This window comes from Zonotrichia leucophrys, chromosome 26 (genome assembly GCF_028769735.1).
Source record: "Zonotrichia leucophrys gambelii isolate GWCS_2022_RI chromosome 26, RI_Zleu_2.0, whole genome shotgun sequence".
Lineage (NCBI taxonomy): Eukaryota > Metazoa > Chordata > Aves > Passeriformes > Passerellidae > Zonotrichia > Zonotrichia leucophrys.
The window spans coordinates 4,215,542-4,226,383 of record NC_088195.1 but is presented as its reverse complement, the minus strand read 5'-3'; the positions used below and the strand labels follow the sequence as shown (position 1 = coordinate 4,226,383).

Genomic DNA, 10,842 nt, shown 5'->3' with positions numbered 1-10,842 from the left:
ACCAAGTCCTTACTTCCCCCACGAGCGTCACTGGCAGGAGATCATCCAGATCTGGAGGGATGAGAAATGGGGAATTTCTAAAAAGGAGAGAAACAACAACACCACTGTGACAGCCTGGAAATGGAGGGGATACTCCAAGTTATGCCTAGAATAGATCGTGCAGAAAATCACAGAATCACAAACCACTGAGGTTGGAAAAGACCTCTGAGATCATCGAGTCCAGCCTGTGACTGATCCCTGCCTTGCCACCAGACCAGAGCACTGAATGCCATGTCCAGCATTCCTTGACCACCTCAAGAGATGGTGAAGCCCTTCCAGGGATGGTGAAACCCCTCCAGGGACAGCAAAACCCTTCTAGGGATGGTGAAACAGTTCCAGGGATGGTGAAAACTCTCCAGGGATGGTGATATCCCTCCAGGGATGGTGAAACCGTTCCAGGGATGGTGAAAACCCTTCTGGGGATGGTGAAACCCCTCCAGGGATGGTGAAACCCCTCCAGGGACAGCAAAACCCTTCTAGGGATGGTGAAACCATTCCAGGGATGGTGAAACCCCTCCAGGGATGGTGAAACCCTAGGAGAAACCTTCTAGGGATGGTGAATCCATCCAGGATGGTAAAATTCGGGATGGTGATATCCCTCCAGGATGGTGATATCCTCAGGATGGTGATAATCCCTCCAGGGATATCCTCCAGGAGGTGAAAACCCCTCCAGGGATGGTGAAACCCCCCCAGGGATGGCAAAACCCTTCCAGAAACCCATCCAGGGATGGTGCTACTCAACATCCCTCTGCCCAAAAGCAATGCAGAGACCAAGAAGGCAAAAAAAAAAAAGTAAAAATTTGTCACATCAAACCGTGCCAAGATAAGAAAAGGCCCTTTAATTATCAGGGTGAGGTGCCACCCTGCTCCAGTAGTGGACTCTGAGGACATCCAAGCCCAAACCCTGTACAGACCGTGTCCAGGACCAGCCTTTCCTCTTGGCACATTGCTGGAGAGCGCGTTTGCCCAGGGGCCTCTGTTTCAGTGCAGAAGCAGCACTTGCTGCCCTGGTGTTTCTGGTGAACTCCTTGCTGTCAGAAACTTGTGGTGTCAGGATCTCTCGCTGCTCACAGTGATCTCAAGAAAAGTTGGAAAGTCTCTTTTCCCAGCCTGGCCTTTGAAGAATGAGTTGGAGCTCGTAATTTCTCGGTCTCAAAGTTGTTTATTGTGTCTTATCTATAAAAATTTTTCTCCTGCCCTGACGAGGTGAGCTCAGCAAGACAGTCTGAGGCACTCTGCCTGCCCCCAAGGCAGTGTTATGTCTTTATACTAAAAAACTACGTGTACAATGTTTACAATTACTTCCCAATACCTATCACCTGTGTTAGACAGTGAGCTTCTACTCTAAACCAATCTAAAAGTGCCAACATCACAGCAGAAGATGGAGGCCAAGAAGAAGAAGGAGAAAGGCTGGGCACACCCAGTTCCCTCCCTCTTGCCTCCTGAACCCCCATACCAAAAACCCCAAAATCTACTTTTCCACCCCATGATAACTTCACTAATATTCTACTTAAACGGTTGTGGCTCGCTGATCTTCATATAAGGTTGGTAATTTGGGTCATAATCAAACCCACAGGTGTTTTGGACTCTGTGCCAGGGTCTCAGAGACCCCTGGCAGGGGTTTTGGCTGCTCTGGACAGCCAGAGGGATGTGCTGGGTTCCCACATGTGGGAGGTAGGGTAAAAGCACAAGAATGGCTTTTGAGGAACACACGTTCTCCTTCCTGAAGCGATCTTTCTTGGCAAAGCCGAGAGCCATTTCCTAAAGGTTCAGCGCTACACCCACGGCCCCCGGACACTCTTTAGGAAAAAAGGTGTTTTCTTCATTCATGAAGCTCTCTGTAGTAGTGCAGCCACCGCCTTTCCACAGCGCTCAGCAGGGCTGAGTCACAGCGAAACTGCACCGTCAAGATCCCTGACGAGGCAGAGGAAACGCAGGTAAACACAGCAGAGAGTCGCCCTGCGCACGCCAGAGTTTCCTCTGCGGAACGGGCACGGCTGCCTGACGCTGCTGCCAGCCCCAAAACACGGCCCAGGCTTCCACCACGGGCTGGGGGGGAATTGCACAAGAGCCAGAGCACGCTGGGGATGTCACATGTGACTTCATGGAGAGAGAGGCAGGGTGGCTCCAAACAAGGGGAGGTTGGAAATGAGCGCTCAGCTGCTGGGCAGGGTGGGAGGAGATCCCAAAGCTGTGGGGCTGCTCCATCTCCTGTTGGTGCCTAGGCTGGATGTTAGGAAAAGGTTTTTTATTGGAAGAGTGATAAAGTTCCAGAATGATCTGTCCAGGGAGGTGGTGGAGTCACCATCCCTGGATGAGTTTAAAAAAAGTCTGGATGTGGCACTGGGTGCCAGGGTTTAGTTGAGCTGTTGGGGCTGAGTTGGACTCAATGACCTTGAAGGTCTCTTCCAACCTGGTCATCTTCTCTTCTCTTCTCTTCTCTTCTCTTCTCTTCTCTTCTCTTCTCTTCTCTTCTCTTCTCTTCTCTTCTCTTCTCTTCTCTTCTCTTCTCTTCTCTTCTCTTCTCTTCTCTTCTCTTCTCTTTTCTCTCTTTTCTTTCTTCTTTCCTCCTTTCTCTTTCCTTCTCCTCCTTTTCTTTCTCTTCACTTTCCCTTCTCTTTCCCTTCTCCTCCCTTCTCTTTCTCTTCACTTTCTCTTCTCTTTCCCTTCTCTTTCTCTTCTCTTTCCCTTCTCTTTCCCATCTCCTTCCCTTCTCTTTCTCTTCTCCTCCCTGTACCCCATACAAACCCCAGCTCCCAAACCCTGAGCTGAGGTTGAGCCGCCCTTCCTCTGCAGGGGAGAGCCTGGGGCTGCATCCTTCCCTGAAGGGATTGGGATTAGCTCCAGGATTTGAGGATCCAGGAGTACATAAACCAACCTCACACATCAGCTTCCACACCCTGGTGAAGCCTCAGCAGCCACCCAGGTCTTGGCAGTGAAGATTTATTGAGCCCTGGCAGGTTCAAATTAATGCAAAAGAAGCAAAAATCCCCTGTGGGATCCCAGGGGCAGGAGGGATCCTGCCTGTGGGATTTAAGACTAATTTTGTCCGAGCTTTCAGCCCTTCTCCTTTCAGCTGGATTCTGCTGACAGTCAAGAGGAAAAACCCCACAGCTGATTTAGAGCAGGGGAACAAAAATGGGTCACGAAAACCATGACCCAGGCCGTGATTCAGCTGCACTGATGTCCCTGCAATGAGTCCCCAGGAGCAGCTTCCCCATCAACTCTGGAAGAGGCAACACCAACAGAAAAAAGCAAAACAAATCACAAAATCCCACACTTTCCCTGCCTCAGAGTCTCCACTTGCTGATGTTTCATCCCCTTTGCTCTTACACATGTGCATGCCAACCATTCCTCTCTCCTGCTCCTAAAAATAAAGTGGAAAAACTCTCAGTATGCAGGAACAAACAATACTTTGCATTTTTCCAGCATTTTTCCAACAATGAATTCCCTCTCAGAGGTTCAAAAATTCAACTTCAAAGAAGATCAGTGTGATGAAGGAGATGAGAATTCATGGGATTTGTTCCCTAATGGAGGAAGTCTTCCCTACTGGGAAGAATGAACTCTTTTAAAATAACATGAGGGATTTCAAGGAAAATCCCCTGATTTCAGAGAAGCCAAATTTATCTCCGCTCTCACTTTCTTGCATGCCAAATTCCTGAATAAATAAGTGAAATCTTTATCCCAAGGAAGCAGGGGGTGTGGGCTAAAATAGATACAGAAAGAGAAGGAGAAAAGAGAGGGAAACGGAAAACGGAGACGTCACAGGAATTCTCTGTGCCTCCAAAGGGACAATTTTATCACAGCTGGGACAATAAGTCCCAGCTAAGACAGGACACGCTGCTGCTTGGATGGGGCTGCTGTCCATTTCTAGGAAACAAAATAAGATTTCAAAAGCCTGGAAAATGAATTTTTATGAGCTGCTCACACACTTTAGCGCCAGGCATCAAAGAAGTGGCACAAATCCTGATCCTCCCCTGGGATCCCTTTGGAATCCAGCTGATATTTGGGAGCACAAGCTGAGCTTGCTGAGCAATGAAAATTCATATTTGCTTCAGCTGACATGTGCATTAACTGAAAAAAAAAAACCACCCAAATGAATTAAAAATGAAGATTTCAGTTCGTGATGTGTGTTTGCAGATTAGAATACCAAAGGAAGAGACAGAGAATTTGTACAGTTCATGAAAAGCAATTCTGCTGAGTGATGCTCTCTGCAGGTTTGACACTGAGATTTAAAAGTAGCAACACTTTTTTTTGTTCCCCCTAACAATACAACATTGATCTAAAAATAAAATATGGAACTGTGAGAATAAATTAACATCATGCAGCACCTTGGCTTCTTTGTGTGTCTCTGCAGCTTTCCTCCTCAGCCACAGCTAAATTTACAAGAAACAAGCAATGTAAAAAAAAAAATGCAGAGTCTAAGCACAAAAAAATTGATGGGGTGTGAGGAGAGGACAGGAAACCCAAGTTGACGGGAAACCCAAGTGACATTTGGGCTTAATACTGACTTAAAACCCCAATATTGCTCGTCAGGAAATGGGGAGAGGAAATGGAGTGATGTATAAATTAGGGGCTCCATCAAGGTGAAAGCTGCAGATCTGCTTTGTACCCTCCCAGGGGGGATCCAGCTGAGAGCTGCAGCACAGGGGAAATCTGCAGAACAGGATGAGGACCTGCTCCAGGGGCACAGCTGTGCCCATCCTGCTGCTCCTGCTGCTGCTGCTGGGCACTGCCCGTGCCCAGCCCTCGTGCCTGCGCTTCCCCGAGCTGCTGCCCGCCAAGCTCAAAGAGCTCAGGATCAAGTTTGAGGAAATTAAGGATTATTTTGTAAGTATTGGTATTTCGTCTTCTCGGGTTTTTTTACCTTTCTTGCAAAGTTCTGGGATCTGGAGGAGGGGGAAGTTTCCTCCCTGCAGAAATGATTTGGTTGTGTTGCGTTAAGAGCAGCTCAGTTTCGTTGCTCACTGAGAGAAAATCTGTCAAAGACCCATGGCTCAAATTTGAGGAAATCAGGGAGTATTTTGTAAGTATTGTTATTTTGTCTTCTGGTTTCTTTACCTTTCTTGCAAAGTTCTGGGATCTGGAGGAGGGGGAAGTTTCCTCCCTGCAGAAATGATTTGACTGTGTTAAGAGCAGCTCAGTTTCATTGCTCACTGAGAGAAAGTCTGCCAAAGAGTCAAAGAACTCAGGCTCAAATTTGAGTAAATTAAGGATTATTTTGTAAGAATTGTTATTTTATCTTCTCGTTTTTTCACCTTTCTTGCAAAGTTCTGGGATCTGGAGGAGGGGGAAGTTTCCTCCCTGCAGAAATGATTTGACTGTGTTAAGAGCAACTCAGTTTCGTTGCTCACTGAGAGAAAGTCTGCCAAAGAGTCAAAGAGCTCAGGCTCAAATTTGAGGAAATTAAGGATTATTTTGTAAGAATTGTTATTTTATCTTCTGGTTTCTTTACCTTTCTGGATCTGGAGGAGGGGGAAGTTTCCTCCCAGCAGAAATTATTTGGTTGTGTTGCGTTAAGAGCAGCTTGGTTTCGTTGCTCACTGAGAGAAAATCTGACAAAGAGTCATGGCTCAAAGAGCTGGGGCTCAAATTTGAGGAAATTAAGGATTATTGTTATTTTGTCTTTTGGTTTCTTTACCTTTCTTGCAAAGTTCTGGGATCTGGAGGAGGGGAAAGAGTTTCCTCCCTGCAGAAATGATTTGGTTGCGTTGCATTAAGAGCAGCTTGGTTTCGTTGCTCACTGAGAGAAAATCTGTCAGGCTCTTCTTCCTATTTTTTTCATTAACAATGAACTCGAGGTTTCACAATGAACCTCTGCAAATCTTTCCAGCCAAGCTTCCCCCAAAATATTGCAAACCAAGTTAATCACTGAATTATTAGGAAGGAAATCGTTTTTTCTTCAGGGCAACAAGGTCCTGCTGAAGTCAGTGCCAGGTGAAAAGGGAAATCTTTTGCTGCAGATTTTTTTTCTTTGAAAGAACCACAAAACCTGCACAGGGTGTTTTGTGAGGGGTGGAGCACAACACCTGCACTGGTGCCTGTGCAAGGTGCCTGCCCTGCATCTCAGGAGCCTCAGGACTGAGCAAACAGCTCATGATGCCCTCAGAGCATCTGCCCTGGCTGATAGAGGTGCTTGCTCACAGCCCTGTTGCTGTTTTAGTCCATGTCAATGTGTTTTAGCAATAAAACGAGATAATTCTCCAGATCGAATCTCAAGCTCATGTCATGGCTTGTGTTTGTCATCAAACGAACGCAGCCAAGATTTCAGATGTTCAGCTGGCTGTGAATCTCACAGATAATGCTGGGAAGGAATATTTTGAACCTCTCAGGACAGCTTTTAAGGCTTTAATTCTTTGAGTGGTGCCAGGCCACCCCACTGCAGCTGGTGCCACAGAAGCACCATGAGAACAAACTCCCATTTCCCCATCAACAGGAGTTACAGGGGTAACCACACCAGGGGACTGACCCTCCTGCCCTGGCTGAGAGCCTGCAGGGGCTGCCAGGGCTGCCAGGGCTCTGCCACCCCTCTGGAGAGCTTTGCTGTCTGCAGCAGCACCCTCAGACAGCGCCCTGCGCAGCTCAGGGGTTTCACATGGACAAACCCAATGGCACCAAAGGCTGGGGGTGCATTTTCCTGCTGGCCTGACCCAACACAAATTCAGTGGCACCAAAGGCTGCGATTGCATTTTCCTGCTGGCCTGACCCAGCACAAATTCAGTGGCACCAAAGGCTGGGGGTGCATTTTCCTGCTGGCCTGACCCAACACAAATTCAGTGGCACCAAAGGCTGCGATTGCATTTTCCTGCTGGCCTGACCCAACACAAATTCAGTGGCACCAAAGGCTGCGATTGCATTTTCCTGCTGGCCTGGCCCAGCAGCCCTTGTGCTGCCAGCTGTGGAGCAGAGTGGCTCCTCTGCCTGGTGCCACCTTGCTGTGCCACACCTGCACTGGGCACCCTTTGCCTCTGCTGTAGGGACACCCTAAATGCAAGCAAGGGGAGGATCATTTGTTAGGAAATGGAAAGAGTGAAAAGCTCATTTCTCAATTCATTTTTCAATTCCATCCTCCCCCAGCAATCAAAAGATGACGACCTCAGCATCCAACTGCTCAGCTCTGACCTGCTGGAGGAAATCAAGGTAAGAATCTCAATGCCTTGCTGGTTCCTCCTCCTTCCCCCTCCTTGGGCAGGCATTTCACAAGAAGGGAAGCCAGCTGGAAATGGGGCCACGTGCTGCTGTCACCCTGCAGGGACACGTGTGGCGGTGGTGGGGCTGGCACGAGGCTGCCCCATGGCCAGGGTGGCTCCCACACCCTGCTCTGGTTTGGACAAGCTCTGGCCCAGCTCTGGTTTCTCCAAACCCGCCTGTGATGGTGTTTGCAGGGGTCTTAGGATGAGGGAAGAGATGAGGATGTTGACTCCATGCTTCAGAAGGCTTGATTTATTATTTTATTATATGATATATACTAAAATAAAATAAAATAATATAAATATTATTATAATACTATTTATACTGTATTATTTATTATTATCAATTATATTATTTCTTTCTATTATATTTATTTATAGTATAATAATATAAATAATATATTATAATAATTATAATATATAATGTATAATACAGTGTATACTATGTATAATAATGTAATATGTAATATGATATAATAATCTATAATAGAATATATTAATAATATATTAATATATATTAGTGATATGATCTATAATATATTAGTATATCAATGATATAATGATCTATAATAAAATAATAGTATAATATATATATTATGATACATATTATGTTAAAACTATACTAAAAGAATAGAAGAAGGGATTTCATCAGAAGGCTGGCTAAGAATAGAAAAAGGATGATAACAAAAGCTGGTGACTGACTGAGACAGTCTGAGCCAGCTGACTGTGATTGGCCATTAATTAGAAACAACCACATGAGACCAATCACAGATGCACCTGTTGCATTCCACAGCAGCAGATAACCATTGGTTACATTTTGTTCCTGAGGCCTCTCAGCTTCTCAGGACACAAAACCCTAAGGAAAGGATTTTTCAGGAAATATCATGGCTACACCACCCCTGGTGCTGTTGGCCATCCCCAATGAGGTTTCTCCCTCCTGTCCCCAGGGGAGCCTGGGCTGCCAGTCGGTGTCGGAGATGATGGAATTCTACCTGGAGGAGGTTCTGCCCAGGGCCATGAGGAGCAGCAGCCAGCACCAGCACAGCATGGGCGACCTGGGCAACCTCCTGGTGAACCTCAGAGCCATGATGAGACGCTGTGTGAGTGGGGCTCAGCAGCTCGGGGACACTGACCAGGAGCAGGGCAGGATTGGGGGTGGGATGGGGTCTAGGGGTCCAGGCAGGCAGGATTTGTGGGATCCAGGGGCCCAGGATGGGGTTTGTGGGATCTAGGATGGGGTTTGTGGGATTTAGAGGTCCAGGCAGGCAGGGTTTGTGGGGTTCAGGATGGGGTTTGTGGAATCCAGGATGGGGTTGGTGGGATCCAGAGGTCCAGGCAGGCAGGGTTTGTGGGGTCCAGGGGTCCAGGATGGGTTTATGGGATCCATGGGTTGGGGTCGTGGTTTTGGGGATCAGGATGGGGTTTTTGGGATCTCGGGGTTCCAGGCAGGCAGGGTTTGTGGGGTTCAGGATGGGGTTTGTGGAATCCAGGATGGGGTTTGTAGGACTCAGGGGTCCAGGCAGGCAGAGTTTGTGGGATCCAGGAGTCCAGGATGGGGTGTGTGGGATCCAGAGGTCCATGCAGGCAGAGTTTGTGGGATCCAGGGATACAGGATGGGGTTTGTGGGATCCAGGGGTCCATCCAGGCTCAGTGGGTGGGATCCAGAGGTCCAGGATGGGGTTTGTGGGATCCAGAGCTCCAGGATGGGGTTTTTGGGACCCAGGGGTCCAGGATGGGGCTTGTGCCCACAGCAGTTCAGGGATGATGGTGCAGCCAGCCCTGCTCCAGCCTGGCTGGACACACAAAGGGAGGGCAGGAGGAGATCTGTCCCTTACCTGGGTGCTGGAGCTGCTGAAATCACACCTGGCATGGCCATGAGCCCATCGCTGGGGTCAGATGGGACAAACCCCGTGTCTCTGCTGTCCCCGGGGAGTGGCAGCAGGGACACAGGGCTGGGGACAGGACGGGGAGAGCCCAGGCTGGGGTCACTCCAGGCTCCTTCAGCAGGGCACGGTGCAAACCTGCTGGAATTTGCACACAGGGGACAGGGAAGGTGGGGAGCAGCAGTGCCAGGGGACAGGAGCAGGGGACAGCCACCAGCAGAGCCCTGGGGAGGGACCCTGGGGCTGAGGCCGTGCTCTGGTGTCCCTTTGCAGCACAAATTCTTCACCTGTGAGGAGAGGAGCAGGAGCATGGAGCACGTCAAGGAGGCCTACAGCAGGGTAAGGAGCAGCAGGGAGCTGCTGCCACGGCAGGGCAGGGGGCTCGGGGGGGGAACAGAACCCAAAAATGTCCTGAATCACATAAATTCTTGCAGCAGAGAGCGAGAATCTGGCGGGAATTCTGGAGGAAGGATGGGGATTCTGGAGTAAGGGGTGGGAATTCTGGAGGAAGGGTGGGAATTCTGGAGCAAAGGTGGGAATTCTGGAGTGAGGGTAGGAATTCTGGAGTAAGGGTGGGAATTCTGGATCAGGGATGGGAATTCTGGAGCAAGGATGGGAATTCTGGAGCAAGGGTGGGAATTCTGGATAGGGATGGGAATTCTGGAGCAAAGGTGGGAATTCTGGATCAGGGATGGGAATTCTGGAGCAAGGATGGGAATTCTGAGAAAGGTGGAATTCTGGAGTAGGGGGGAATTCTGGATCAGGGATGGCAATTCTGGAGCAGATGGGAATTGGAGGAAGGGTGGGATTGATCAGTGGAATCTGGCAGAATGGAATTCTGGAGTAAGGGTGGGAATTCTGGAGCAGGGGTTGGGAATTCTGGATCAGGATGGCAATCTGGATCAGGATGGGAATTCTGGAGCAGGTATGGGAATTCTGGAGCAAGGGTGGAAATTCTGGAGCAGGGATGAGAATTCTGGAGGAAGGGTGGAAATTCTGGAATTCCCAGGGGATTGGGCATTGTCCATCACATACCTGGAGGCGTCCATGGAAGGAGAATTTGTGCAGGCATTGTCCACCACATACCTGTGACACCCCTGGCTTTCCCCTGCAGATGAAGAAGAATGGACTCTACAAGGCCATGGGAGAGTTTGACATCTTCATCAACTACATTGAAAGATATTTAACAATGAGGAGAAGGAACTGAGAGCACCCCTGGCTCTGCATTTTCCACACCAAATCCTGTTACTTTAAAAATCACTTTAGGTTGCAAGAACTCAAATTAAGTTATCTCAAGGTTCAGGTTAAGAGTTACAGGTCAATAACTTCCAGCTTAATATTGTATTTAAGAGCTATTTTTGTAATAATTTTGTAATAGTTGAATTTATTATTTATTACTTCCAATACCTCAGTGTTGATGTTTACAGTATGTTTTGAAGAAAGGAGTGATGAGCTTGTAAATTACTATTTATTGTTTAATATTTTAATATTGTTTATTGTAGTGCTATTTTATTCATAGCTTCAAAACAACCAAAGCAGCATTTTTCTGGAGGGCAGACAATGAGCTGAGCTTATCCCAAGTGAATTAGGAGCAAGGCCAACTTTGAGTTCAACAAAATTTAATTTTAGGCAAATTACTCTCTTCTCATGTCCTAAATCTTTGTTTATTTATGCAATTAGGTGGTTTTATGTTCAGGAGGAGAAAAATCCACAGCAACAGCATGGCTGAC

At 47.8% G+C, this 10,842-nt stretch overlaps 1 protein-coding gene across 1 annotated transcript; it reads left to right on the top strand.

Annotated features, from left to right (window-relative positions):
• The first annotated feature begins 4,707 nt into the window (after positions 1-4,707).
• IL10 (interleukin 10) lies at positions 4,708-10,354 on the top strand. Its single transcript, XM_064732818.1, has 5 exons — positions 4,708-4,869; positions 7,117-7,179; positions 8,177-8,329; positions 9,386-9,451; positions 10,227-10,354. The coding sequence occupies exons 1-5, from the start codon at positions 4,708-4,710 to the stop codon at positions 10,317-10,319; spliced, it is 537 nt and encodes a 178-aa protein (XP_064588888.1). The 3' UTR covers positions 10,320-10,354.
• The last annotated feature ends 488 nt before the right edge of the window (positions 10,355-10,842 follow it).